At 43.2% G+C, this 25595-nt stretch overlaps 1 protein-coding gene across 4 annotated transcripts in view; it reads left to right on the forward strand.

Moving 5' to 3' along the window:
• Positions 1–25595, forward strand: part of ST6GAL2 (ST6 beta-galactoside alpha-2,6-sialyltransferase 2) — a 107458-nt gene that overhangs the window by 40949 nt on the left and 40914 nt on the right. For all 4 annotated transcript variants that reach the window (XM_036920902.2, XM_036920906.2, XM_036920894.2 and 1 more), the window contains exon 2: positions 23958–24946. In XM_036920902.2, the coding sequence (XP_036776797.2) occupies positions 24010–24946 (937 nt within the window). In that variant the 5' untranslated portion in view covers positions 23958–24009. The remainder of the gene's footprint in view (positions 1–23957; positions 24947–25595) is intronic.

The raw sequence follows: 25595 nt of genomic DNA on the forward strand, positions 1-25595 counted from the left end.
TTGCTAATATTTTGTTGAGTATTTTTGCATCTATGTTCATCATGGATATTGGTCTGTAATTTTCTTTTTTGGTGGGGGTCTTTGCCTGGTTTCAGTATTAGGGTGATGTTGGCTTCATAGAATGAGTTTGGGAGTATTCCCTCCTCTTCTATATTTTGGAAAACTTTGAGGAGAATGGCTATTATGTCTTCTCTGTATGTCTGATAAAATTGTGAAGTAAATCCATCTGGCCTGGGGGTTTTGTTCGTGGGCAGTTTTTTGATTACTGCTTCAATTTCGTTGCTGGTAATTGGTCTGTGTAGATATTCTGTTTCTTTCTGTGTCAGTCTTGGAAGGTTGTATTTTTCTAGGAAGTTGTCCATTTCTCCTAGGTTTCCCAGCTTGTTAGCATATAGGTTTTCATAGTATTCTCTAATAATTCTTTGTATTTCTGTGGGGTCCATCATGATTTTTCCTTTCTCGTTTCTGATTCTGTTGATGTGTGTTGACTCTCCTTTTCTCTTAATAAGTCTGGCTAGAGGCTTATCTATTTCATTTTCTTGAAGAACCAGCTCTTGGTTTCATTAATTTTTTTCTATTGTTTTATTCTTCTCAATTTTATTTATTTCTTCTCTGATCTTTATTATGTCCCTCCATCTGTTGACCTTAGGCCTCATTTGTTCTTCTTTTTCCAATTTTGATAACTGTGATGTTAGACTATTCACTTGGGTTTGTTCTTCCTTCTTTAAATATGCCTGGATTGCTGTATACTTTCCTCTTAAGACTGCTTTCGCTGCGTCCCACAGTAGTCGGGGCTTTGTGTTGTTGCTGTCATTTGTTTCCATATATTGCTGGATCTCCATTTTAATTTGGTCACTGATCCATTGATTATTTAGGAGCATGTTGTTAAGCCTCCATGGGTTTGTGAGCCTTTTCGCTTTCTTTGTACAATTTATTTCTAGTTGTAGACCTTTGTGGTCTGAAAAGTTGGTTGGTAGGATTTCAGTCTTTTGGAATTTACTGAGGCTCTTTTTTGTGGGCTAGTATGTGGTCTATTCGGGAGAATGTTCCATGTGCACTTGAGAACAATGTGTATCCTGTTGCTTTTGGATGTAGAGTTCTGTAGATGTCTATTAGGTCCATCTGTTCTAGTGTGTTGTTCAGTGCCTCCGTGTCCTTACTTATTTTCTGTCTGGTGGATCTGTCCTTTGGAGTGAGTGGTGTGTTGAAGCCTCCTAGAATGAATGCATTGCATTCTATTTCCTCCTTTAATTCTCTTAGTATTTGTTTCACATATATTGGTGCTCCTGTATTGGGTGCATATATGTTTATGATGGTTATATCCTCTTGTTGGACTGAGCCCTTTATCATTATGTAATGTCCTTCTTTATCTCTTGTTACTATCTTTATTTTGAAGTCTGTTTTGTCTGATACTAGTATTGCAACACCTGCAATTTTCTCTCTGTTGTTTGCATGAAATATCTTACTCCATCTCTTCACTTTTAATCTGTGCATGTCTTTGGGTTTGAGGTGAGTCTCTTGTAAGCAGCATATAGATGGGTCTTTTTTATCCATTCTATTACTCTGTGTCTTTTGATTGGTGCATTCAGTCCATTTACATTTAGGGTGATTATTGAAAGATATATACTTACTGCCATTGCAGGCTTTAGATTCGTGGTTACCAAAGGTTCAAGGTTAGCTTTTTTACTACCTTACTGTCTTAACTCACTTATTGAGCTGTTATAAAGACAGTCTGATGATTATTTCTTTCCCTTCTTTTTCCTCCTCCTCCATTCTTCATATGTTGGGTGTTTTGTTCTGTGGTCTTTTTAGGTGTGCTCCCATCTAGAGCAGTCCCTCTAAGATGCCCTGTAGAGGTGGTTTGTGGGAGGCAAATTCCCTCACCTTTTGCTTGTCTGGGAATTGTTTAATCCCTCCTTCATATTTAAATGATAATCGTGCTGCATACAGTATCCTTGGTTCAAGGCCCTTCTGTTTCATTGCATGAAATATATCATGCCATTCTCTTCTGGCCTGTAGGGTTTCTGTTGAGAAGTCTGATGATAGCCTGATGGGTTTTCCTTTGTAGGTGACCTTTTTTCTCTCTCTGGCTGCCTTTAATACTCTGTCCTTGTCCTTGATCTTTGCCATTTTAATTATTATGTGTCTTGGTGTTGTCCTCTTTGGGTCCCATCTCTTGGGAGTTCTGTGTGCCTCCGTAGTCTGAGCAACTATTTCCTCCCCCATTTTGGGGAAATTCTCAGCAATTATTTCTTCAAATACACTTTCTATCCATTTTTCTCTCTCTTCTTCCTCTGATACCCCTATAATGCGGATATTGTTCCTTTTCAATTGGTCGCACAGTTCTCTTAATATTGTTTCATTCCTGGAGATCCTTTTATCTCTCTCTATGTGAGCTTCTATGCGTTCCTGTTCTCCGGTTTCTATTCCATCAATGGCCTCTTGCATCATATCTATTCTGCTTATAAATCCTTCCAGAGTTTGTTTCACTTCTGTCATCTCCCTCCGGACGTCTGTAATCTTCCTCCGGACTTCATTCCTTAGCTCTTGCATATTTCTCTGCAGCTCTGTCAGCATGTTTATGATTTTTATTTTGAATTCATTTTCAGGAGACTGGTTAGGTCTGCCTCTGCAGATCCTTTGTCAGGTGTTGTTTGAACTATCTTGGACTGGACTAAATTTTTTTGCCTTTTCTTGGTGATAGCGGTGGCTGTAGGCAGGTTGTGGGTGTGTCAACTGGGAGAAGAAAGTCCTTTCCTGCTTGCTGGATGCCTTGCCCTTCTCCGCTGCCTGTGACGGTTACCTGCACTCCTGGAGCAACCAGTAGGTTAGTCCCCTAAGCTGCTGTGGGCAGGGTCTCTGTCAGAGCAGCACGGAGCCCTGAAGAGAGTGGCAGGCATGCCAGGTGTGCTCCTCCATGCTAGCAGCACCCCTGCTGGGCAGCTGTGTAGCAACAGTGGCCTTTGGGTCTGGCCCTGGTGGCTGTGCATTGGGCTGGGATTCTGGTCGGCTGCTGGGAGTGCATCTGTTCCCTCTGGCTCTGCTTCAGGTGCACGCAGGGCTCTCCCGTGCGGGCCTCTACTGGGCTCCTCTGGTTTCACTGCCACCAGTGCACTCAAGCCATGCCTCGGCTGTTTGGTCACACTGCTGTGGGCTTGCACAAGCCTCTCCTGGTCCTGTCTGGTGCTGCTGGCGCACGGATCTGCTCCCGGTCCCTTCTGGCGCTGCTGTCCCCAGCACGCACTGCCACTCTCCCACTACTGGGCCAGTGTGTCGGGGTCCGCGCCAGTTGGAGGAACGACTGGTAGGCTGCTTAGTGCCGTGAGGGGCTTCAGAGCTGCACTGCCTCCCTGGGGTTTAGGGCACCTAAGTTTCCCCACGATTCTCAGCTGCTGGCTGTGTGTGCCGGGACAACTTCATCCAGCCATGGGGTCCCTGTCTCTTTAAGACTTGCAGAAAGCGCTCCCTTTTCTCTTGTTTCAGGGGCACCGGTTGCGGGGACCTGCCCACAGGTTTTGCTTTTCCGTTTCTCTATTATCCAGTCCCCTGTTTACCTTGTTTCTGCGCTCTGGGTGCGAATTTCTAGAGCTGGTTGTTTAGCAGTCCTGGGCATTCACTCCCTCCCCATCTGACTCGTTTCTTCCCACTGGGTTCTGGGGTTGGGGAGCATTTGGGTCCCACCTGGCCACGTCTTGTATCTTACCCCCTTCGTGTGATGCTGAGTTCTCGCAGATGTAGATGTATCCTGGCTGTTGTACTGCATCCACTCGTGTCCTTTTTAGGTATAGTTGTATTTATTGTATTTTCATAAATATATATGTTTTGGGGAGGAGATTTCCTCTGAACTACTGACACCGCCATGTTCCCGTGATCTCTACACTGTTTCAAACATGATCTAAAGGTTTCTTTTTTTGTCCTTTCTCCTTTTTCTTCCTCCTCCACTCTTCCTATATTACGTGTCATATTTTGTATTCTTTGTCTATCCCTTGACTGACTTTGTGGGTAGTTGCTTTAATTTAGCATTTGCTCAGTAATTAATTGGTTTACTTCCTTTACTGTGATTGTATTTTCTCTGGTTAAAGCTATTTAGCCTTAGAATCACTTCCACCTATAGCAGTTCCTTTAAAATACATTGTAAAGATGATTTTCATTTGTGGGAGGTAGATCCCTTCAACTTTTGCTTATTTGGAAATTGTTTAATCCCTGCTTCAAATATAAATGATAATCTTGCCTGATGGAGTATTCTTGGTTGGATGCCCTTCTATTTCATTGCATTAAATATATCATGCCTCTCCCTTCTGGCCTTTAAGGTTTCTGTTGAAAAGTCTGATGATAGTCTTCGTGTGTGATCTTTTTCTCTCTCTGCCTGCTTTTAATAGTCTTTCCTTATCCTTGATCTTTGCCATTTTAATTATTATATGTCTTGGTGTTGTCTTCCTTGGGTGCCTTATGTTGGGAGCTGTGCACTTCCATGGCCTGAGAGACTATTTCCTTCCTCAGACTGTGGAATTTTTCAGCATTTATTTTCTCAAAGAGCCTTCCTATCCCTTTTTCTCTCTCTTCTTCTGCTGTTATCCCTATAATGCAAATATTGTTCCAGTTGCATTGGTCACATAGTTTTCTTATTATTCTTTCATTCCTAGAGATCCTTTTTCCTTTTGTGCCTCAGCTTCTTTGTATTCCTGTTTTCTATTTCATTTACTGCCTCCTGTACCTCATATAATCTTATTTTAAATCACTCCATTGTGTGGTGCATTTCAGATACTGTATTTTTCGAAGTTTATATGTCTATTTAAGTTCTCCCTGAGATCTTGAACATTTTTCTGTAGCTCTATGAGCATGTTTATGATTTTTATTTTGATATCTTTATCAGGAAGATTGGTGATTTCAGTTTCACTTAGGCCTCTTTCTATTGTCTGAGGTTTGTATAAGATTCTTTTGCTATTTCATATTTGTAATGTTTACTATGGAATAACTTTGTTTAGGTGGTGCCTTCTATTGCCCAGAAGCTCTACTCTCTCAAGCTGCCCAGAACCTGGAGTGATGGTGGGGGTTGTGGACATGTGGCATTAGCACCTGCTAGGTGGAAAGAGCTCTTTCTTGCTTCCAGGCTGCAGTGCTTGCCTCTTCTGCCTTGGCCAGTGGGCTGATCCTCCTGGAACAAGCCTGTGCATAATCCCTGTAGCTGTTGTAGGAGGGCTGCCCTCCAGCAGGCCTGGCACAATTGCAGGAGCAGCAGGTTTGCCAACTAGTGCTGGCTGCGAGGAAGTAGTGGCAGGCTACATTTCACAGTTGGTGGGGGGCTCAGCACTGCACTGCCAGCCACAGTGATGGAGCACCTGAAGCTCCTAAATGTTCCTAGCCTGTTGGGCTGAGTGTGCCAGGACAATTTTGTCCACCTCTCCTTTCCCCTGAGCAGCAAGTTCTGTATAATTCTTGCTCCTTTACCAGCTCTCTTACTGTTAGGAAGTCTTTCAAAGTGCCTGCCTTTCTTTTGTCCCAGAGTGGCTGGTTGTGAGTACCTGTTCTCCACAGGTGGCTGGAATCTCAGTCTCTCCAAGTATTCTGCTGTCTTTGCTTTCCAACCACTCTAATCTCCAGAGCACCATGTAATGTGGATTTGTGCTTCTGGAGCAGATCTCCAGGGGTGGATGTTTAGCAGTCCTGGGCTTCTACTCCCTCCTTGCTCCATTTCTCTTCTTCTCACAAGTTAACTGGGGTAGGGGTGGGCTTTGGTTCTGCCAGATCACAGCTTTGCTACTTTACCCTTTTCTGTGTGGCCTTCTCTTTTCCCCAGATGCAGGACGTCTGTCACAGTCTTTAGGTTGCTCTTTCAGGATTAGTTGTATTTGCTGTATTTTCATGTTATATGTGGTTTTGGGAGGAGGTGTCTGCCTCACTTCTCATGCCGCTGTCTTTTTCTACTCTAAATGTTTTTGGAGATGTTTTTATCAATACGAAAAATCTCTAAGTTAGATTCTGTGAGGTGGAAAGTCACTCTCCTTAATACTGTAAAAATATTTTTTTACTGAAGAGTAATTTTTCTTAACAGTTTAATAATTCCTTGGCAGTAAGTAAGGATTCCCCCTTTTATAACTAAAGAGTCTAAGTGGCCTTAGGTACCTAAGGTATCTCAAGAAAGATGCATAGGTTTTCCTGTTATGATTTCAAAAGTGGAAAGCTTGTTTTCCAAAGGGAGTGGATTTCAGATTGCAAAGAATTATAAGTAAGATTTTTGATCAAGGAATTTTTAAGACCTACATAAATTTGGCTGAGCCTTTATAATTCCACTTATACATGTACTAACCCAGAGGATTCTGGATTAAATAAATTAAAATGTAATATTGGCCAGATGACATACCCCACAATTTTTATAGATCCTATCACTGCTGCCATTGCATGAAATCAGCCGAGGTATCTCCTTGAACACGGGTTCAGTTCTTTCAGTGTGAGCCTCAATTTTAATGACAACAATTTCAAAAGGTAAGAGAATAATTACAAGTGATACCATTGTACCAGGACCTATCAGATTCCTATGAATTCCACATAATTTTTAGGGTACTTTCATACCTACACAAATAAAACATGCAGAAGGCTTAGTATTACTTCTTATTTGACAATGTCTCCTATGTAAATTTGAATAGTAAATAAGTTAGTTTACCCATGTAGCATTTGACATGGGAAGCTTGTCAAAAGTGTCAAAAAGAGATTTGTTTGCTTTTCTAAACACTTGGTTAAATAGGAAAACCATGATGCAATTCTTAGTTATCTATTAAACCAAAGTGACCATTAAAGGCTTCCCAGGCAAATATAGAAGGTTACATAATTGCTGGTAAAACTTAGCTCTTTTAATATTAATACTTATTTTTCTTAAGTAATCAAACACCTGATGATAAAGATATCATGAAGCCCAAATTTTTGTTTGCTGTGCAATTACTTCAAGGACAAGGAGGAACCCTCCATAATCTCTTTTTATCACAAGCAAATCAATAGTCTAAGAGAACATTATTTTTTTGTTTTTGTTTTTAACAGAAAACAAGATTTTAACTTTGTGTAACTTTAAATAGATCATCTGAATCTTTTCCAGCTTGATCACACATTAAAATTCGCTTCCCAAGATTCCTTTTCACTAATCTTCTATAACTTTTTTCTTTACATTCAGATTTTGACCTAAGTTTTTTGTTTAGATAGCCAGTATCTCACTTTTAGAACAAAATTACTTTCTTTTTTCTTCAATAAAAATGCATTTCCATTCTTCATACCTTCTTTTACTGAAAGCCTACTTTTCGTGCATACAGAGACATTTCTCTTATTATTTCCAGTGGCTTTAATTACACTTATTACCGTTCTTATCTTTTAGAAACCTTAATTTCTGGTGAAAATTAAGTAGTAAGCAGTTGTGAGTTGTCCATTGCACCAGCATTCTTTAGACTGGCAAATTTATGAATACAATTCATAATTTCTAGAAATGTGTTTCTCCATAGTACAGTTCAGTAAAGCTTAAGTTTACCAATGGACCCAAATTTATCTTTAGTTTTCTGTAATAACAAGACAAAAGTAGGTAATCTTAAGATTTGTTTAACAATTCATGCTTCAGTATTTTATCATATTTGGAAATGATCTAGCCATTCAATGAATTCCCATTATTTAATTTAATTTAGTAAAACTTTAAGGTTTCAGTTTACCAAAGATTTTTGTAGTTATATGCAAGTAAAGTTTTTTATCATACCAAGTTATTGTAGACAAATTTTGTAACAGAAGAGAGATAGTATGAACTTATTCTTTGTAAACCTAGGTAAAATAAAAAAGGGAATTTAATGTTGATAACTCTAAAGACAAGTCTATTTTTACTAAATCAACAAATTTAAGCTGGCCTTACACTAGATCACATGAGCTTGAGAAACATTTGGTTTAGTTTCTATTATATTTGAGATTCAGAAGTGCTTAATTAAAATGCACTTATTTTTAAAACAAGTGGAGCTCTTGTACAGATTAATTTTAGCAATACCATGTGGAGGTAGAAAAATCTCACACATGTACAAAAAACACTACAGACATACTTGGACATATAGATAGACCCAGACAGAGACATTTTAGGAATTGAAGGTGATCCACATAATTGAGGATGATCTACGTAAGAATTATGAGTGTAATTTGTCATGTTCCTAAGCTTGTATTTCTGGTTTTGCAAGAATTGGTAAGATAAAGATATCTGCTCTCAACTCAAAGAATTGGGTCGTAACTTAAATAACATAATGACATCATATTATCCATCTACATTATCCCCAGTTTGCTTCTTTCCCTTTAGCTACATAGTTCTAATTTTAGCTTAGAAAAGAAAACCTTTAAAAATCCTATTAAGTTCTAAATACGATCTTCCAATCTAGCTCAATTTTTTTAACTGCAGAGCTACTAAAATTTCTTTTAAATACCTTGTCAGTTTCAGCCAGGACAAACATTAAATATGGTCAGCAGTATTGAATGATACACCTTGAGTATAGGAGGAGTCCCCAGAAGGGTGCAAAGGATATCGTCTTCCCCAAATCCCGAGCCACTCCAAAGGGAGCTACGAGAAGGAACCAGCACCTGCTATGTCCCAGGCAGGCAGAGAGCCAAGCCCAGTTTTAATGTAAAACAGGACAAGCAAGAAGGCAATAGGTTTCCTGGGAAAAAAAGGATCTTTAACCAATGTGTCTAGATTTGGAAAAGAAGAGACAACATTCAATTATTTTTCCACTCTCAACTGAACACTACAGACAGATTCAGAAAAGCTGCATCTAGGAAGAATTTTCACCCTCTCTGGGCATCTGCCAGTTTTTTCCGGATCCTCTACAGGCTCTGATCTCTACGAGAGTTTCCCCTTGACTGTTTAAGGGTATAACATAGTAATTGGAGTTGCATTCAGTCTTACAGTCTTTTTCTTTCTGTTTTAGGTACCTACTGTCTCTAATTTCTCATTAGTTCTTTGTAATGAAACTTTTAATGAAGCTATTCTGGAAATTTGAAGATTTTGTTTTTAAGTGCACTTCTTAAATGATTTTATCTAGGTGGAACGTTCCTCATAATTATTATGTAGTTATATAGTTACTACTCTAGGCCGTAGTTGCTCTAGGGTGTTCCTTCAGGGGCTGACAGCAGTTCAGTAGGACCCTAGTTGTAAATGGAGTTTTTACCCACATTTCTGCCCAACCATATCTGGCTGCAAATGGGGTGTAACTCACATTTCTGTCTGATCACAGGGCCTCCAACCTGATGGTTATTAAACCAACTTCTCAGGACACAAAACAAGCTTGGTAAGATTTTGCCATTTTTGCCAGATATTCACAGCTTCCAGACCATAGTTTTTAGTGATGGAAGGTGGCATGCTTGACTCTATAGAATTTAAAGGATCCCTTAGCCAAAGCCTTTACACAAAATTAGAAAATTTAGAGAGCAGGAAGACTAATTTTGCTAAATCCAAAGTGCTCCATTGGGAATTTCAATGACATAGCATGCTTAGTGAGGTTAACCCATTTAGATAAAAACACACATGATTTCTTACACGTGGCACTAGTCAGTGTTCCCGAAAGGGGGCCAGGGGAAGTTCTGGAATTTGACTTCCCATGATTAGACAGCTGCTGTCAGCTGACCCTGTGTTCTGGGTCCATGTGCTGTGCTGAGGACCACTCCCTGGAGTCCAAGCAGCGGGTCGTCAGCGCTCTGTGTTGCGGGTCCTGGATAGCACACGACATTGAGGCTTGCTCAAGTGCTGGGGGACCGAAACCTTACAGCACAGTGTCCACATAAGCTGGTAAGATGTTCCTTCTAACCCAGGAACAAGGTATGTTCTTCTGTAGGGAGCCCTGTGAGATGGCTACACATCATGGACCAAAGCCCAACACTTCGCAGTTTTCTTGTCACCTAGAAACACCCCTGGGCAGGCTGGAGAGGCAGTTCTCTCATCCGCAGGGGGAGTTCACTCTCACTCACTGACCTGAGAGCGAGGGGTATTTGATCAAGTAAAAGTAGATAAAATCCAAATTGAAATTGCACTAAATGGCCAAAATATCACTACATGAGCTCAACTATGTCAGATAAAGTAACCAAAAGAATCAGAATATCTCTAGATAAACAAAGAGTTGGAATAAATATATCTAGATAAACAGTTGCTGCCACAGAACAACAAAACCAGTTTGAGGGTGTCCCCTCAAACTCACCAGCTCCAGATTGGCCACATGCTGCAGCATCCAGGATGCCCATTATGGGCGGGCAGAACAGAGGAGCCCAATACAGCCAGAATGCAACCAGTACAAATTGCGGGTGCATAGTCCAAAGCTTTGGAGGGGCTGAGAAGAAAAGGAGGGGGTCACCATGATGTGATGGGTCACACAGGGACCACCTATGGGCGTCTGCACTTTGATTTCGAGGGAAAGGTGTCCTTTTCCACTCCTGAAGATTGGGTCCCACTACTGCCACCACATGACCAATCAAAAACTCTAGAGACCAAAAAATCTCTCAAATAAAAGGGTTTATGTAGCCTTTACAGATGCAGTCAGAAAAAGGACTGAACCCTGGGACAGGCAGTTTCCACTTCACCAGCAGCAATGCCAGTTCACATCAACAACTTGCTCACCAAACTCAAGAAACAAGGTACATTCATAAAGGGTCTCAAGGAAAAAAAGTTCTCTAGATTTACATGGGCTACAGATAAGGGTGGTGGACTAACTTAAAAATTGGGAAAGTGGGGGGTGGAGACAAGATGGCGGCGTGAGTAGAGCCGCGGAAATCTCCTCCCAAAACCACATATATCTATGAAAATATAACAAAGACAACTCTTCCTAGAATAAAGACCAGAGGACACAGGACAACATCCAGACCACATCCACACCTGCAAGAACCCAGTGCCTCGTAAAGGGGGTAAGATACAAGCCCTGGCCCGGCGGGACCCGAGCACTCCTCCCCCCAGCTCCCGGCAGGAGAAGAGTAGGCAGAGCGGGAGGAAGAGGGAGCCCAGGACTGCTGAACACCCAGCCCCAGCCATCCGGGCCAGAGCGCAGACACAGTGCGTGTGCGGGACCCTGGATACTAGGGAAACAGGGCAGCAAGAACGGTGAGAAGGTACCGGAGGCCTGGCGCCAGAGGACATAAGAAAAGCGAGCAGCCATTTTTTTTTTTCTGTTTTGTTTTGGCGAGCGCTTTTTGGAAGTCTTAAAGGGATAGGGACCCCAGTACTAGGGAAACAGGGCAGCAAGACTGGTGAGCAGACGCCTGAGGCTGGCACCAGAGAATAAAGAAAAATGAGCGGCCATTTTTTATTTATTTATTTATTTATTTTTAATTTTTTAATTTTTTGTTTTTTTTATTTTTTTTGTGGTCATTGTTTTGTTTTGGTGGGTGCCTTTTGGAAGTCTTAAAGGGGCAGGGCGGGACACTTAATCCAGAGGTAGGGAATCCGGGGATCTCTGGGCACCCTAATCCCCTGGGCTGCAGGGAGCACGGAGGCCCCTTACGGAGATAAATAGCCTCCGGGCGCTCCCCCTCCAACGTGACTCCACCACTTTGGAGGAGCGGCCCGAGCCAGGCCACGCACACAGCAAAAGCGGAGATAAACTCCATAGCAGCCGGGCAGGAAACAGAAGCCCTGTCTGCACACAGCTACCCAGCACAAGCCACTAGAGGTCGCTGTTCTCCCAGGAGAGGAAGGCCACAAACCAACAAGAAGGGAAGTTCTTCCAGCCGTCACTCGTTCCAGCTCTGCAAACTATTCCTATCACCATGAAAAGGCAAAACTACAGGCAGACAAAGACCACAGAGACAACACCAGAGAAGGAGACAGACCTAACCAGTCTTCCTGACAAAGAATTCAAAATAAAAATCATAAACATGCTGACAGAGATGCAGAGAAATACGCAAGAGATATGGGATAAAGTCCGGAGGGAGATCACAGATGCCAGAAAGGAGATTACAGAAATGAAACAAACTCTGGAAGGGTTTATAAGCAGAATGGATAGGATGCAAGAGGCCGTTGATGGAATTGAAACCAGAGAACAGGAACGCATAGAAGCTGACATAGAGATAAAAGGATCTACAGGAATGAAACAATATTAAGAAAACTGTGTGCCCAATCCAAAGGAACAATATCTGTATTATAGGGGTAACAGAAGAAGAAGAGAGAGGAAAAGGGATGGAAAGTATCTTGGAAGAAATAATTGCTGAAAACGTCCCCAAACTGGGGGAGGAAATAATCGAACAGACCACGGAAATACACAGAACCCCCAACAGAAAGGATCCAAGGAGGACAACACCAAGACACATAATAATTAAAATGGCAAAGATCAAGGAAAAGGAAAGAGTTTTAAAGGCAGTTAGAGAGAAAAAGGTCACCTGTAAAGGAAAACCCATCAGGCTAACATCAGACTTCTCGACAGAAACCCTACAGGCCAGAAGAGAATGGCATGATATATTTCATGCAATGAAACAGAAGGGCCTTGAACCAAGGATACTGTATCCAGCACGACTATCATTTAAATATGATGGTGGGATTAAACAATTCCCAGACAAACAAAAGCTGAGGGAATTTGCTTCCCACAAACCACCTCTACAGGACATCTTAGAGGGACTGCTCTAGATGGGAGCACTCCTAGAAAGAGCACAGAACAAAACACCCAACATATCAAGAATCGAGGAGGAGGAACAAGAAGGGAGAGAAGAAAAGAAACTCCAGACAGTGTATATAACAGCTCAATAAGCGAGCTAAGTTAGGCAGTAAGATACTAAAGAGGCTAACCTTGAACCTTTGGTAACCACGAATTTAAAGCCTGCAATGGCAATAAGTACATATCTTTCAATAATCAACCTAAATGTAAATGGACTAAATGCACCAATCAAAAGACACAGAGTAATAGAATGGATAAAAAAGCAAGACCCATCTCTATGCTGCTTACCAGAAACTCACCTCAAACCCAAAGACATGTACAGACTAAAAGTCAAGGGATAGAAAAACATATTTCAGGCAAACAACAGCGAGAAGAAAGCAGGGGTTGCAGTACTAATATCAGACAAAATAGACTTCAAAACAAAGAAAGTAACAAGAGACAAAGAAGGACACTACATAATGATAAAGGGCTCAGTCCAACAAGAGGATATAAACATTCTAAATATATATACACCCAACACAGGAGCACCAGCATATGTGAAACAAATACTAACAGAACGAAAGGGGGAAATAGACTGCAATGCATTCATTCTAGGAGACTTCAACACACCACTCACCGCAAAGGATAGATCCACTGGGCAGAAAATAAGTAAGGACACAGAAGCACTGAACAACACAGTAGAGCAGATAGACCTAATAGACATCTACAGAACTCTACATCCAAAAGCAACAGGATGTACATTCTTCTCAAGGGCACATGGAGCATTCTCCAGAATATACCGCATACTAGCCGACAAAAAGAGCCTCAGCATAATCCAAAATATTGAAATTCTTCCAAGCAACTTTTCAGACCACAAAGGTATTAAACTAGAAATAAATTGTACAAAGAAAACAGAAAGGCTCACAAACACATGGAGGCTTAACAACATGCTCCTAAATAATCAATGGATCAACGAACAAATTAAAATAGAGATCAAGGAATATATAGAAACAAATGACAACAATAACACAAAGCCCTAACTTCTCTGGGATGCAGTGAAAGCAGTCCTAAGAGGAAAGTATATAGCAATCCAGGCACACTTGAAGAAGCAAGAACAATCCCAAATGAATAGTCTAACATCACAATTATCAAAATTGGAAAAAGAAGAACAAATGAGGGCTAAAGTCAGCAGAAGGAGGGACATAATAAAGATCAGAGAAGAAATAAACAAAATTGAGAAGAATAAAACAATAGCAAAAATCAATGAAACCAAGAGCTGGTTCTTTGAGAAAATAAACAAAATAGATAAGCCTCTAGCCAAACTTATTAAGAGAAAAAGAGAATCAACAGAATCACAAATGAGAATGGAAAAATCACGATAGACTCCACAGAAATACAAAGAATTATTAAAGACTACTATGAAAATCTATATGCCAACAAGCTGGAAAACCTAGAAGAAATGGACAACTTCCTAGAAGAATACAACCTTCCAAGACTGACCAAGGAAGAAACACAAAAGTTAAACAAACAAATTACGAGCAAAGAAATTGAAACAGTAATCAAAAAACTACCCAAGAACAAAACACCCGGGCCGGACGGATTTACGTCGGAATTTTATCAGACACACAGAGAAGACATAATACCCATTCTCCTTAAAGTTTTCCAAAAAATAGAAGAGGAGGGAATACTACCAAACTCATTCTATGAAGCCAACATCACCCTAATACAAAAACCAGACAAAGACCCCAGCAAAAAAGAAAATTACAGACCAATATCCCTGATGAATGTAGATGCAAAAATACTTAATAAAATATTAGCAAACCAAATACAAAAGTATACCGAAAGGATCATATACCATGACCAAGTGGGATTCATCCCAGGGATGCAAGGATGGTACAACATTTAAAAGTCCATCAACATCATCCACCACATCAACAAAAAGAAAGATAAAAACCACATGATCATCTCCATAGATGCTGAAAAAGCATCTGACAAAATTCAGCATCCATTCATGATAAAAACTCTCCAGCAAAATGGGAATAGAGGGCAAGTACCTCAACATAATAAAGGCCATCTATGATAAACCCACAGCCAACATTATACTGAAGAGCGAGAAGCTGAAAGCTTTTCCTCTGAGATCGGGAACTAGATAGGGTTGTCCACTCTCCCCACTGCTATTTAACATAGTACTGGAGGTCCTAGCCACAGCAATCAGACAAAACAAAGAAATACAAGGAATCCAGATTGGTAAAGAAGAAGTTAAACTGTCACTATTTGCAGATGACATGATATTGTACGTAAAAAACCCTAAAGACTCCACTCCAAAACTACTAGAACTGATATCGGAATACAGCAAAGTTGCAGGATACAAAATTAACACACAGAAATCTGTAGCTTTCCTATACACTAACAATGAACCAACAGAAAGAGAAATGAGGAAAACAATTCCATTCACAATTGCATCAAAAAGAATAAAATACCTAGGAATAAATTTAACCAAAGAAGTGAATGACCTATACTAGGAAAACTACAAGTCACTCTTAAGAGAAATTAAAGGGGACACTAACAGATGGAAACTCATCCCATGCTCGTGGCTAGGAAGAATTAATATCGTCAAAATGGCCATCCTGCCCAAAGCAATATACAAATTTGATGCAATCCCTATCAAATTACCAGCAACATTCTTCAATGAACTGGAACAAATAATTCAAAAATTCATATGGAAACACCAAAGACCCCGAATAGCCAAAGCAATCCTGAGAAAGAAGAATAAAGTAGGGGGGATCTCACTCCCCAATTTCATGCTCTACTGTAAAGCCATAGTAATCAAGACAATTTGGTACTGGCACAAGAACAGAGCCACAGACCAGTGGAACAGACTAGACAATCCAGACATTAACCCAGACATATATGGTCAATTAATATTTTATAAAGGAGCCGTGGACATACAATGGCGAAATGACAGTCTCTTCAACAGATGGTGCTGGCAAAACTGGACAGCTACATGTAGGAGAATGAAACTGGACCATTGTCTAACCCATATACAAACGTAAATTCAAAATGGGTCAAAGACCTGAATGTAAGCCATGAAACCATTAAACTCTTGGAAAAACACATAGGCAAAAACCTCCTAGACATAAACATGAGTGACCTCTTCTTGAACATATCTCCCCGTGCAAGGAAAACAACAGCAAAAATGAACAAGTGGGACTATATTAAGCTGAAAAGCTTCTGTACAGCAAAAGACACCATCAATAGAACAAAAAGGAACCCTACAGTATGGGAGAATATATTTGAAAATGACACATCCGATAAAGGCTTGACGTCCAGAATATATAAAGAGCTCACACACCTCAACAAACAAAAAACAAATAACCCAATTAAAAAATGGGCAGTGGAACTGAACAGACAGTTCTCCAAAAAAGAAATACAGATGGCCAGCAGACACATGAAAAGATGCTCCACATCACTAATTATCAGAGAAATGCAAATTAAAACTACAATGAGGTATCACCTCACACCAGTAAGGATGGCTGCCATCCAAAAGACACAACAGCAAATGGTGGTGAGGCTGTGGAGAAAGGGAAACCCTCTTGCACTGCTGGTGGGAATGTAAATTAGTTCAACCATTGTGGAAAGCAGTATGGAGGTTCATCAAAATGCTCAAAACAGACTTACCATATGACCCAGGAATTCCACTCCTAGGAATTTACCCTAAGGATGCAGCAATCAGGTTTGAGAAAGACCAGTGCACCCCTATGTTTATCGCAGCACTATTTACAATAGCCAAGAATTGGAAACAACCTAAATGTCCATTGGTAGATGAATGAATAAGGAAGATGTGGTACATATACACAATGGAATACTACTCAGCTATAAGAAGAGGGCAAATTCTACCATCGCAGCAACATGGATGGAGCTGGAGGGTATTATGCTCAGTGAAATAAGCCAAGTGGAGAAAGAGAAATACCAAATGATTTCACTCATCTGTGGAATATAAGAACAAAGGAAAAACTGAAGGAACAAAACAGCAGCGGAATCACAGAACCAAAGAATGGACTAACAGGTACCAAAGGGAAAGGGACTGGAGAGGATGGGTGGGTAGGGAAGGGTAAGGAGGGGAGGAAGAAGGAGGGTATTAAGATCAGCATGCATAGGGAGGCTGGGAGAAAGGGAAGGGCTGTACAATACAGAGAAGACAAGTAGTGATTCTACAACATTTAGCTATGCTGATGGACAGTGACTGTAAAGGGGTTTATAGCGGGGACCTGGTATAGGGGAGAACCTAGTAAACATATTATTCTTCATGTAAGTGTAGATTAAAGACAAAAAAAAAAAAACGGAAGAAAAGGGGGATTACTCCATGATAGGATAAAACTAACTGTAAATCAACGATTAATGCATGCTTTAAATGTCCTTAACTTTGATCACTTAAAGGGTGTTAGATGATCGGCTATGGAGGTACACTTTTCTTATAATATTCTTTTCTCCTAAAAAAAAAAAAAGCAGTTCCTGTGTGGTGACCTCCAATGAGTTCTACACAATGGTATAAAGGGCAGATCAATGTGTGGGCAAAGGGTCTGTTTGTATTTATACAGAGGATCAAAGCCTAATTTGGCTACCCAGAAAATGAACTAAGATACGATATGAAGAAGAACTTCCAACATCAGCACTCTCTGGAAGAGTCATACCAGAAGATGATCATCAAAAAACCTCAACAAAGATCCAGGTGATGCTGCAGTTGTAGCTGCATTCATCCCACCGGTTCCTGTACTTGTTATTGGAATGAAGAAGGAGATATCTAAGCTGGCCTGTGCATACAGTAAAACAACTAATTTGATTGGATCTATACTGTCGGAACTCAACCAAGAATTAGGAGAAGTGCAAGTTGCAGCGCTCCAAAATCTTGCGACTATAGACTATCTACTGTTAAAAGAACATATGGGATGTGAACAATTCCCAGGAATGGGCTGTTTTAATTTGTCTGATTTCTCTCAGACTGTTCAAGTACAGTTGGACAGTATCCATCATATCACAGACAAATTTTCACAAATGCCTAGGATGCCTAACTGGTTTTCTTGGCCTCATTGGAGATGGCTGTTAATTATAGATCTGCTTTGGTTATGTAACTGTATTCCTGTTATGTTAATGTGTGTGTGCAATTTAATTAGTAGTTTGAAACCTATACATGTTTGAATTACTCTACTAGAAGATATGTCAGAGAAATAATCAATCTCCCCATGTTTTCTTCTGTCTGCTACCTCTATAGCTTTTCTTCTTCCTTCCTAATTACAACCCTTAAATAGAATTCGTGCCTCATATTGAATTTACCGAGTATCATAATTCCTCCAAGTGCTAAAGATACCTCAAGACAAATGCTGGGCATAAAACCCACAGGGCATAAATCTGCAAAGAAGTAAAAAGCTAACCTTTTCAAACAATAAGGCTTCTCTCTCACTTACCAACTTTACATCTCCCTGTATGGCCCCGGAAGATGACTGGTTAGCCAGAGACGGGTAAGATTCCTCAAGGGAGGAACAACCTAAGACAGGCACAGTCGCAGGGGGGCCATCAGGTGAAAAATTGGGGATCAACAGAGGTGAGGCTTAAAACCTCTCCCCCCCTGTTTTGAGAGAAATCTTCTGCATCCATGGATGTTTTGTTGCCCTTGTCTAGCTTGGATTAACACATAGTCTACAGGCACACACCTGATCATCTACATTTGCTCTCTTACAACACTAAACTAAGTTTTCTACCTTTATCTTACATCTACCTACCACTTCAGCATTTTATTAAAAAAAAAAATAATAATAATAATAAAGGGAAAAATGTGGGATCCACATATAAATCAAGTATAAAAATCAAACGAGTATTCATATTTGACCTGATTGTTTATGGTTCAAAATGCGTGATCAAAACCAAAAGTTTCTGTGATGACTGCCCTTGCACTGTTCACCATGTAAGAACTTATTCACTATGTAATAATTTGTTCACCATGTAAGAACTTGTTCATTATACTTTAGAAGATTGGAGACTGTTGAGAATTAGGCTTGGGGTTGATTAATGATTGTGCATTGAGTCCCCTATACAGAATTTTATTGTTGTTAACAACCATTTGATCAATAAATATAAGATATGCCCTCTCAAAAAAAAAAAAAAATTGGGAAAGTCTGGGGATAGGCTGTTAGTCCAGAGAGAAAGCACGCACATTGGTTGTCAGTGATGGTCAGACACTGGTCACACCTAAGGGCGTGGCACTGGTCCTGGGGACCTACATGATTGCTGAAATGACTGCATCCAGGAATGCTAGAGTCTGGGGAGCTATGGCCCACAGCTATCGACTGATTACATTCCCTCCTTTCTCCCTTGTTCTCTGACCCATGTCAGAAATTTTCCATATCAGTGTAATGATTTCTGTAGCATTTTGCAGTAGAGGATTTGCTGTTGCCCTGAGAATTAGTCATTTTGTAGAACGTTTCCTTAATTGTCAGCAGCAGGTTTGCAGGACTGAGGTTGCAGGGAAGGTTTCTGGAATATTACAATTTGCAGCTGGTCAGAGTTGAGGAGTGGTCCCACTCCTTTGATTACTACTGCGTGCCAGGAGCCACAAAAGTCCTGCCTAATGAGAAGCCACCGTCCTTTTTTTTGTGATACTTGGTGCTTTCATGGTGCTCAGGGGGCTTCACAGATCCCACCCTATTTCTCAGTAGAGTGGGAGGAGAACAAAACCTTCCCCCAGGGTCTTGGCCCCCAGCAACCCTCTCCATCCCACTAGGCTCTCCTTTACTTTTGTTGTGTCCCCAGACTTCCTCTTACTGTTCTCACCTGCTGTCATGTCTGAATCTCCCCAAGAAAAAGTAGGCTCGCATGTCTTCAGGTGGGAGCCAGGCATTTCCGAATAATGAAGCTTGCATGTCTGCTGCCTGAATCCTGCCATGGGACTTAGTGGGTTCACCTTCTCAGCTCCAGGTGCCGCAGCTTCCTGACCTGAATAACCAAGGCAGCTAAGGGTCCTCTGCCATGGGGGCGCTGCCCCCAGCTCCAGCCCTGGGGCTGGAGGATTCCAGTTTCTTCCCAACAAGATCAAGGCTACCTTTTTGAATTTCACTTACCACAGCTGTATGCACACACCCCAGCTTTTGACTTTGTATTTTAAAAATAGTCTCAAGCAAATGCTGAAATAAGCCTTTGTTTTGTGTTCCTGAGGAACCCACCTGGTAAGCCCCAAGCTTCTGCTCAGGGCAGGGCGACCAGGTAAGGAGGGTTTCCAGCCAGAGGCAGAAAGACTGCTGTTTTTTTTTTAATGGAGCACCTACTATGTGCCATGCACTTTTTTTTATTAAGATATTAATGATATACCCTCTTATGAAGGTTTCACATGAAAAAGCAATGTGATTACTACATTTACCCATATTTTCAAGTCCCCACCCATACCCCACTGCAGCCACAGATTCACTATCTGCCTTCTCTGTGCTACACTGTTTTTCCCCATGACCCCTCACACCATGTGTACTAAACATAATACCCCTCAATCCCCTTGTCCCTCCCTCCCCACCTGCCCTTCCCCACCCCTCCCCTTTGGTAACTGCTAGTCCCTCTTGGAGTCTCTGAGTCTGCTGCTGTTTTGTTCCTTCAGTTTTGCTTCGTTGTTATACTCCACAAATGAGGGAAATCATTTGGCATTTGTCTTTCTCCTCCTGACTTATTTCACTGAGCATATCCTCCAGCTCCATCCATGTTGTTGGAATGACTGCCTTTTACAGGAGCTGATGTTACAGCCTGCAGTACAGTGATTTATCTGGTTTTTGTCCTGGGGTCCCAGTATGGGGAGCTAAAACCCTGGGAATTTCCCATGACAGGAGGGTCTTTGATAAGCTGTGAGGTGACCCTTGGTGGGCCCCTAGATAGCTTGTTGGCTGGTCACCAACAAGACCAGCTGGGATTTGAAGGTGGGGGACTTTGGGACGCCTTGCCCTCTGGACAGGAGAGAGACTGGAAATTGAATCTATCACTCAACTGAATCAGTGACTGAATCAGTCATGCCTACCTAACAAAACCCTAGTAAAAACTCTGAATTTTGATGTCCCAAGCAGGTGATGTTCTCTGACACCATGGGGAGAGGTCATGGACTCTGCATTTAGGGTCCCCCACCAAACCTCAAACAACATGTATTATTTCCTAAAATACATGTAAGTCATTAGTATAGTGCTATCCAGAGTTCTGTCAGTCATTCTGGCAAATTATGAATGTGAGGGGCATCGTGGGAGCCTCCCAGGTTGGTGGCCACATGGTCAGAGCTGCAGGTGGCCTGGGGACCCCATTTAAGGCTGGCATCTGACGTGGGGACAGTCTTGTGGGACTGAGTCCTTAACTCATGGGGGCAGTACGAGCTCCAGTGGTCAGTGTCAGAATGGTATTGCAGTGCATTCAGTTGGGGTAGAGGCAGAATTACTGTTATTATGGGTAATTTTCTGATTTCTAATAAAAATGTTGGAATAGTGGAAACAGCTTCTAGATCTCCAGGTTGGGCATTATAGTTTGAAGAACTGTCTCCTGAGTGGACAGGTTTGGAAAGATGATTTGGCAGATTTCTTCTCAAAGTGTGGTCTGCAAACTGTGTATTACATTTCTGATGAAGTATGTACAGCGTTTGATAGTAAGCATGTAGAAACTTTTCCAGCAATTGGGCATTGCCAAGACATTAAGGAATGGAAATATAAAAGTATCAGATTGTGACAATTTGGAGAAAAACATGATTCTTCACACAGATTAGGAAGCCTTGTTTAGAATATTTTGCCTCAGTTGGTATGATCAGATGGAATCAGAACTTAAGGTTTTAAAAGTGTCAAGCACATGGGTTTGTGTACTATGTCTGCTGCTTGCTCTCTGTGGCTTTAGGCAAGTTATGTGACCTCTCAACTTCATCTATAAAATGGAAATAGCAGTATTTCCTACCTTACCACGTGTGGGGAAGACCAAATGTGGTAATCTGGGCAGAGCACTAAACACAGGGTTTGGCACGTAGCAAGTTAATTGTTGGTATGATTTCTTCTATATTCATTCTTGGCATCATTGTTTCTGGCTTGGTGAAGCATATTCTGAATATGTGTGTTTATGACTATAAATGAAAGATACAGCCTTACTTTCATGTGAATATGAGGCAAAGAAACACTGTTTGAAAAGCCACAACTTACACATTTAAATGAACACTGCTTTTTATGTAATCCCTCTGAGAGGCTAGCTCTCATACTCAGGATGCCACCGTTGTTGGAAGGAGAGGTTTGGGGCCCCTCTCACTTGGCATTTCCAGTGCCCGTCCTAACGATCCATTCTGGCAAAAGTCAGCTCAGAACTCAGTGGCTTAGACCAGCAGTCGTCATCATCGCTGACTGGGCTCGGCTGGGTTCTCACCTGGGGTCTTCCATGGTTGCATTCAGAGGTCGGCCAGGGCTGAAGTCATCTGAAAGCTCACCTGGGCTGGACATCCAAGATTACTTCACTCTTAAAGTTTGGCGCCCAGGCTGTGCAGCTGGAACAGTTCTGGGTTGGCTGGGTGTCTTTCAGTCCATGTGGCCTTATCCCATGGTTAGCATGGGCTCTGTATTGCATGGTGGACCAGGTTAGAGACACATCTTTGTTGGTGATTGGCTTCCCCCAGAAGGTTTTAAGAGGGAGGAAGTGGAAGCTGGGGCAGCTGATGAAAGCAGTCACAGAGGCCACCCCTCTTCAAGGGGAGGAGACAGAGACCCTACCTCTTTGGGCAAAGAGGGTGAAAGAAACAGGTATTCATCTATAATCAGCTACAGAGCCACACAGCAAACTTGGTTTTCTTACTCTAGCATGTATTTTTTCCACCACAAATGGTGGATAGCATCCCAAGGTGATAATGCTGACGCAAGAATCATTCCCTTTGATTTCAATTCTTACCTGAGTAAAAGCTCACCTGCTGCATTATGTCTCTGTTTCACGTGCCTTTGACTTTTAGGAGCGGTCAGTCTATGCTAGAGAAGGGCTTCCTCCTGTGAGCTCCTCCCATCAGACTCTACTTTCTGAGCGTCTGATTTACTAATGACCTCCTCTTAACCCGAATTGCTATCCTACACTCTTCCTACCCCACCTTACCTGCTACAAAGAAATCTGAGAACCCACACAACAAGTGCTTTTTGCTTGCTCAGGGAACTTCACCCCACAACCTTTCCCACCAAGTGTGTGGTCCAGACTCCAAATGTCTCTCAAGGCCTCCCCACGGCAGCAAGGGTGTAGCCTTCCAGTTTTCCTGAAATGGCCTCCCTACTTCTTCCAACCCCATCACCCAAGCCCACAGCAGCACACACCTGCAGACACACAGCCTCACGCCATTCTTTCAGCCAATCTTTACTCAACATCCAGCCATGCTGGGTGCTGTGCTCAGCCTTAAGCTCCAGCAAGCTCAATTATTATTGCACAATATTCCTTATATTCCCCCCTTTCTGGGGCTTTGCCTACATTTTTGATGGTTATACATGCATTTCCTTTATGTTTTATTGTTTCTCTTAGTACCAAGCATTGTGCTGCCCACAGTAACAGTGTAGCAATAAATGCAGGGTTGCAATACTGTCTGGAGTTTCCTTCTATTTTATCTTACACTTTTCATCTGCCTTTTTCACCCTTTCTGTATGGAGGCTCATCTTGATGCAGCAAGCTCTCTCCTCATCCTCCCTTATTCAAAATGTTAGCATATTTCCCTCATACTCCATCAGAGACTTGTGAAGGTGAGGTAGAAGGGCACAATGTGAGGACATTGTTGAAGTCCAGAGATGGCCTGGCACCCTGTCTGCCCACAGCCACAGTCACCAAAGCATTGCTTATGTAAGAGCACAGGGGGGCTTCTGGTATGTTCCACAGGACGCCATGAGGAGTCGCGTGTGGTTGTCACTCCTTAGAAATGCAGAGCAGTACTGCTGTGCAGTATGAGCTTTGAGCTTTGGTGCCCTGATATGCAGGTAAAAGGCAGCATGACCGCTTTACTGTCCTGCTTTACCAAACCAGAAGTCTGTAAACCCAAGTCAGGGAGAAGTGGTTGGCCTGGGCCCCCATTAGGCAGCTGTTACTGAGTTACCTCCAGAGGTTTTCCAAATGTACACCCACTTCATCTCTTCTCTCCCCAGACTCTCAGCAGAAATGGCAGGGTACCTTGTCTGCAGAGTTTGGGGGTAGGGGACGTGACACTTGAATTTAACCAAATGTCCCAGATGATCTCGGTTTCTGACATGACACTTCTCCTAACCTTCCCCAAGATAGGTTGTCCCCAACAGTGTCTGCAAGTGTCCCACGTTGCTAACTGTAGACCTGGCTGTTTTTCAGGTTCCACCTCCCACCGCTCTGGGACACAGGGTGGCGGCCCCACAGACCTGCCATGAAACCACACTTGAAGCAATGGAGACAGGGAATGCTTTGCGGAATATTTGCCTGGGGACTCCTCTTCGTGGTGATTTTCGTTTACTTCACAGACAGCAACCCTGCTGAGCCCGTGCCCAGCTCCTTAACCTTCCTTGAGACGCGGAGGCTCCTGCCAGTGCAGGGCAAACAGCGGGCCATCATGGGTGCCCTGCAGGAGTCCTCCCCGCCCGACAGCGGCGGCGCGAACAGGGGGCTGCCCGCGTCCGGCCCCTTTCCCGCTGAGCCGGGTGCCCTGCAGAAGTGGGCCCTGGTGCAAGAGGGGCTTGAAGATGAAGACGAGTTTTTCGCAGCCCAGATCGGGAGAAAATCGCAAAGTGCTTTCTACCCGGAGGAGGATGACTACTTTTTCGCTGCCGGTCAGCCCGGGTCGCAGAGCCACACTCAGCGCACGTGGGCAGCCCCTCCCCCGGGGAAGGCCGGCTCTCAGGAGGGTGCTTGGCTGGCCGAGCAGACCCGGCGTGGGCGAACAAGCCGAAGGCCGCAGAAGCAGGGCCGGCGCCACGTGACCGAGGATGGCAACGAAGCGGAGCAGCTGTACTCCCCCATGTCCAGGGCCTTCCTGCAGCGGCTCTGGAGCGGCGACGTGTCCTCCAGGATGTTGGCCCCGCGCCTGCAGAAAGCCATGCGCGACTACGTGAGCGCCAACAAGCACGGGGTGCGCTTCCGCGGGCGGCGCACGCCAGGGCGGAGCCGCACCCAGCTGATGTGCGCGCTGCAGCACCGAGTGCGCGTGCGCACGCTGGACGGCCGCGAGGCTCCCTTTGCGGCGCTTGGCTGGCGCGAGCTGGTACCCGCTGTGCCCCTGCGCCGCCTGCTCACGCGCGGCCTGCGCAGCTGCGCCGTAGTCACATCGGCCGGCGCCATCCTCAACTCCTCGCTGGGGGAGGAGATAGGTGGGTGCCCTGGGCGCGCTGGGGCGTCACCGGCTAGTACAGCCTGTCTCCCGGGCCCCGCTGCGGCTTCCCACCAAGCCTGGAGCCTTGGGGGCCAGACTGGAGCTACAGGCAGTGGGTTAGCGTGTCCCCACCGCGGCAGTGGTAGAGCAGAGGCCTCCCTGCGGGGCTGCCAGCCGCAGCCTTCGGGGCCGCCCACGTCTCAGAATTCCCCTCCCGCGGAAGCTGTTCTGCGCTGAGCGGTTCCCCGCCCAGCCCATGAAAGTCTGCTGCCCCCGTAATGCACAGAATTATGGGAGAGGAGCAGGGGAACGAGGCAGGCAGGCATGTCAGCTGCAGAGGCAAGTCCCAGTGGTGATCCTTTCAGTTCGTCAGGGACTAAGTGGATGATGTGGGCTCTCGGCAGAGCTTGACCGCTGTCCAGAAATTACTCTTGTAGGAACAGTGAGTTCAGACCTCCCACCCATTGGCACATCCAACCTTCAGGTCAGGGCCAGTGCACGTAGCAGGCGCCTTCTCCGAGGTGGTAAATCGCAGGACTACACCCTGAGCTTACATCTAACTCCATCACCAAATCCCTAAGTCTGGGAGCACATCTGTTTGGTGTTCCAGCCTTAGGCCTCTTCAGGGAAACCAGCTGATGGGATAT

This window comes from Manis pentadactyla, chromosome 2 (genome assembly GCF_030020395.1).
Source record: "Manis pentadactyla isolate mManPen7 chromosome 2, mManPen7.hap1, whole genome shotgun sequence".
Taxonomy (NCBI): domain Eukaryota; kingdom Metazoa; phylum Chordata; class Mammalia; order Pholidota; family Manidae; genus Manis; species Manis pentadactyla.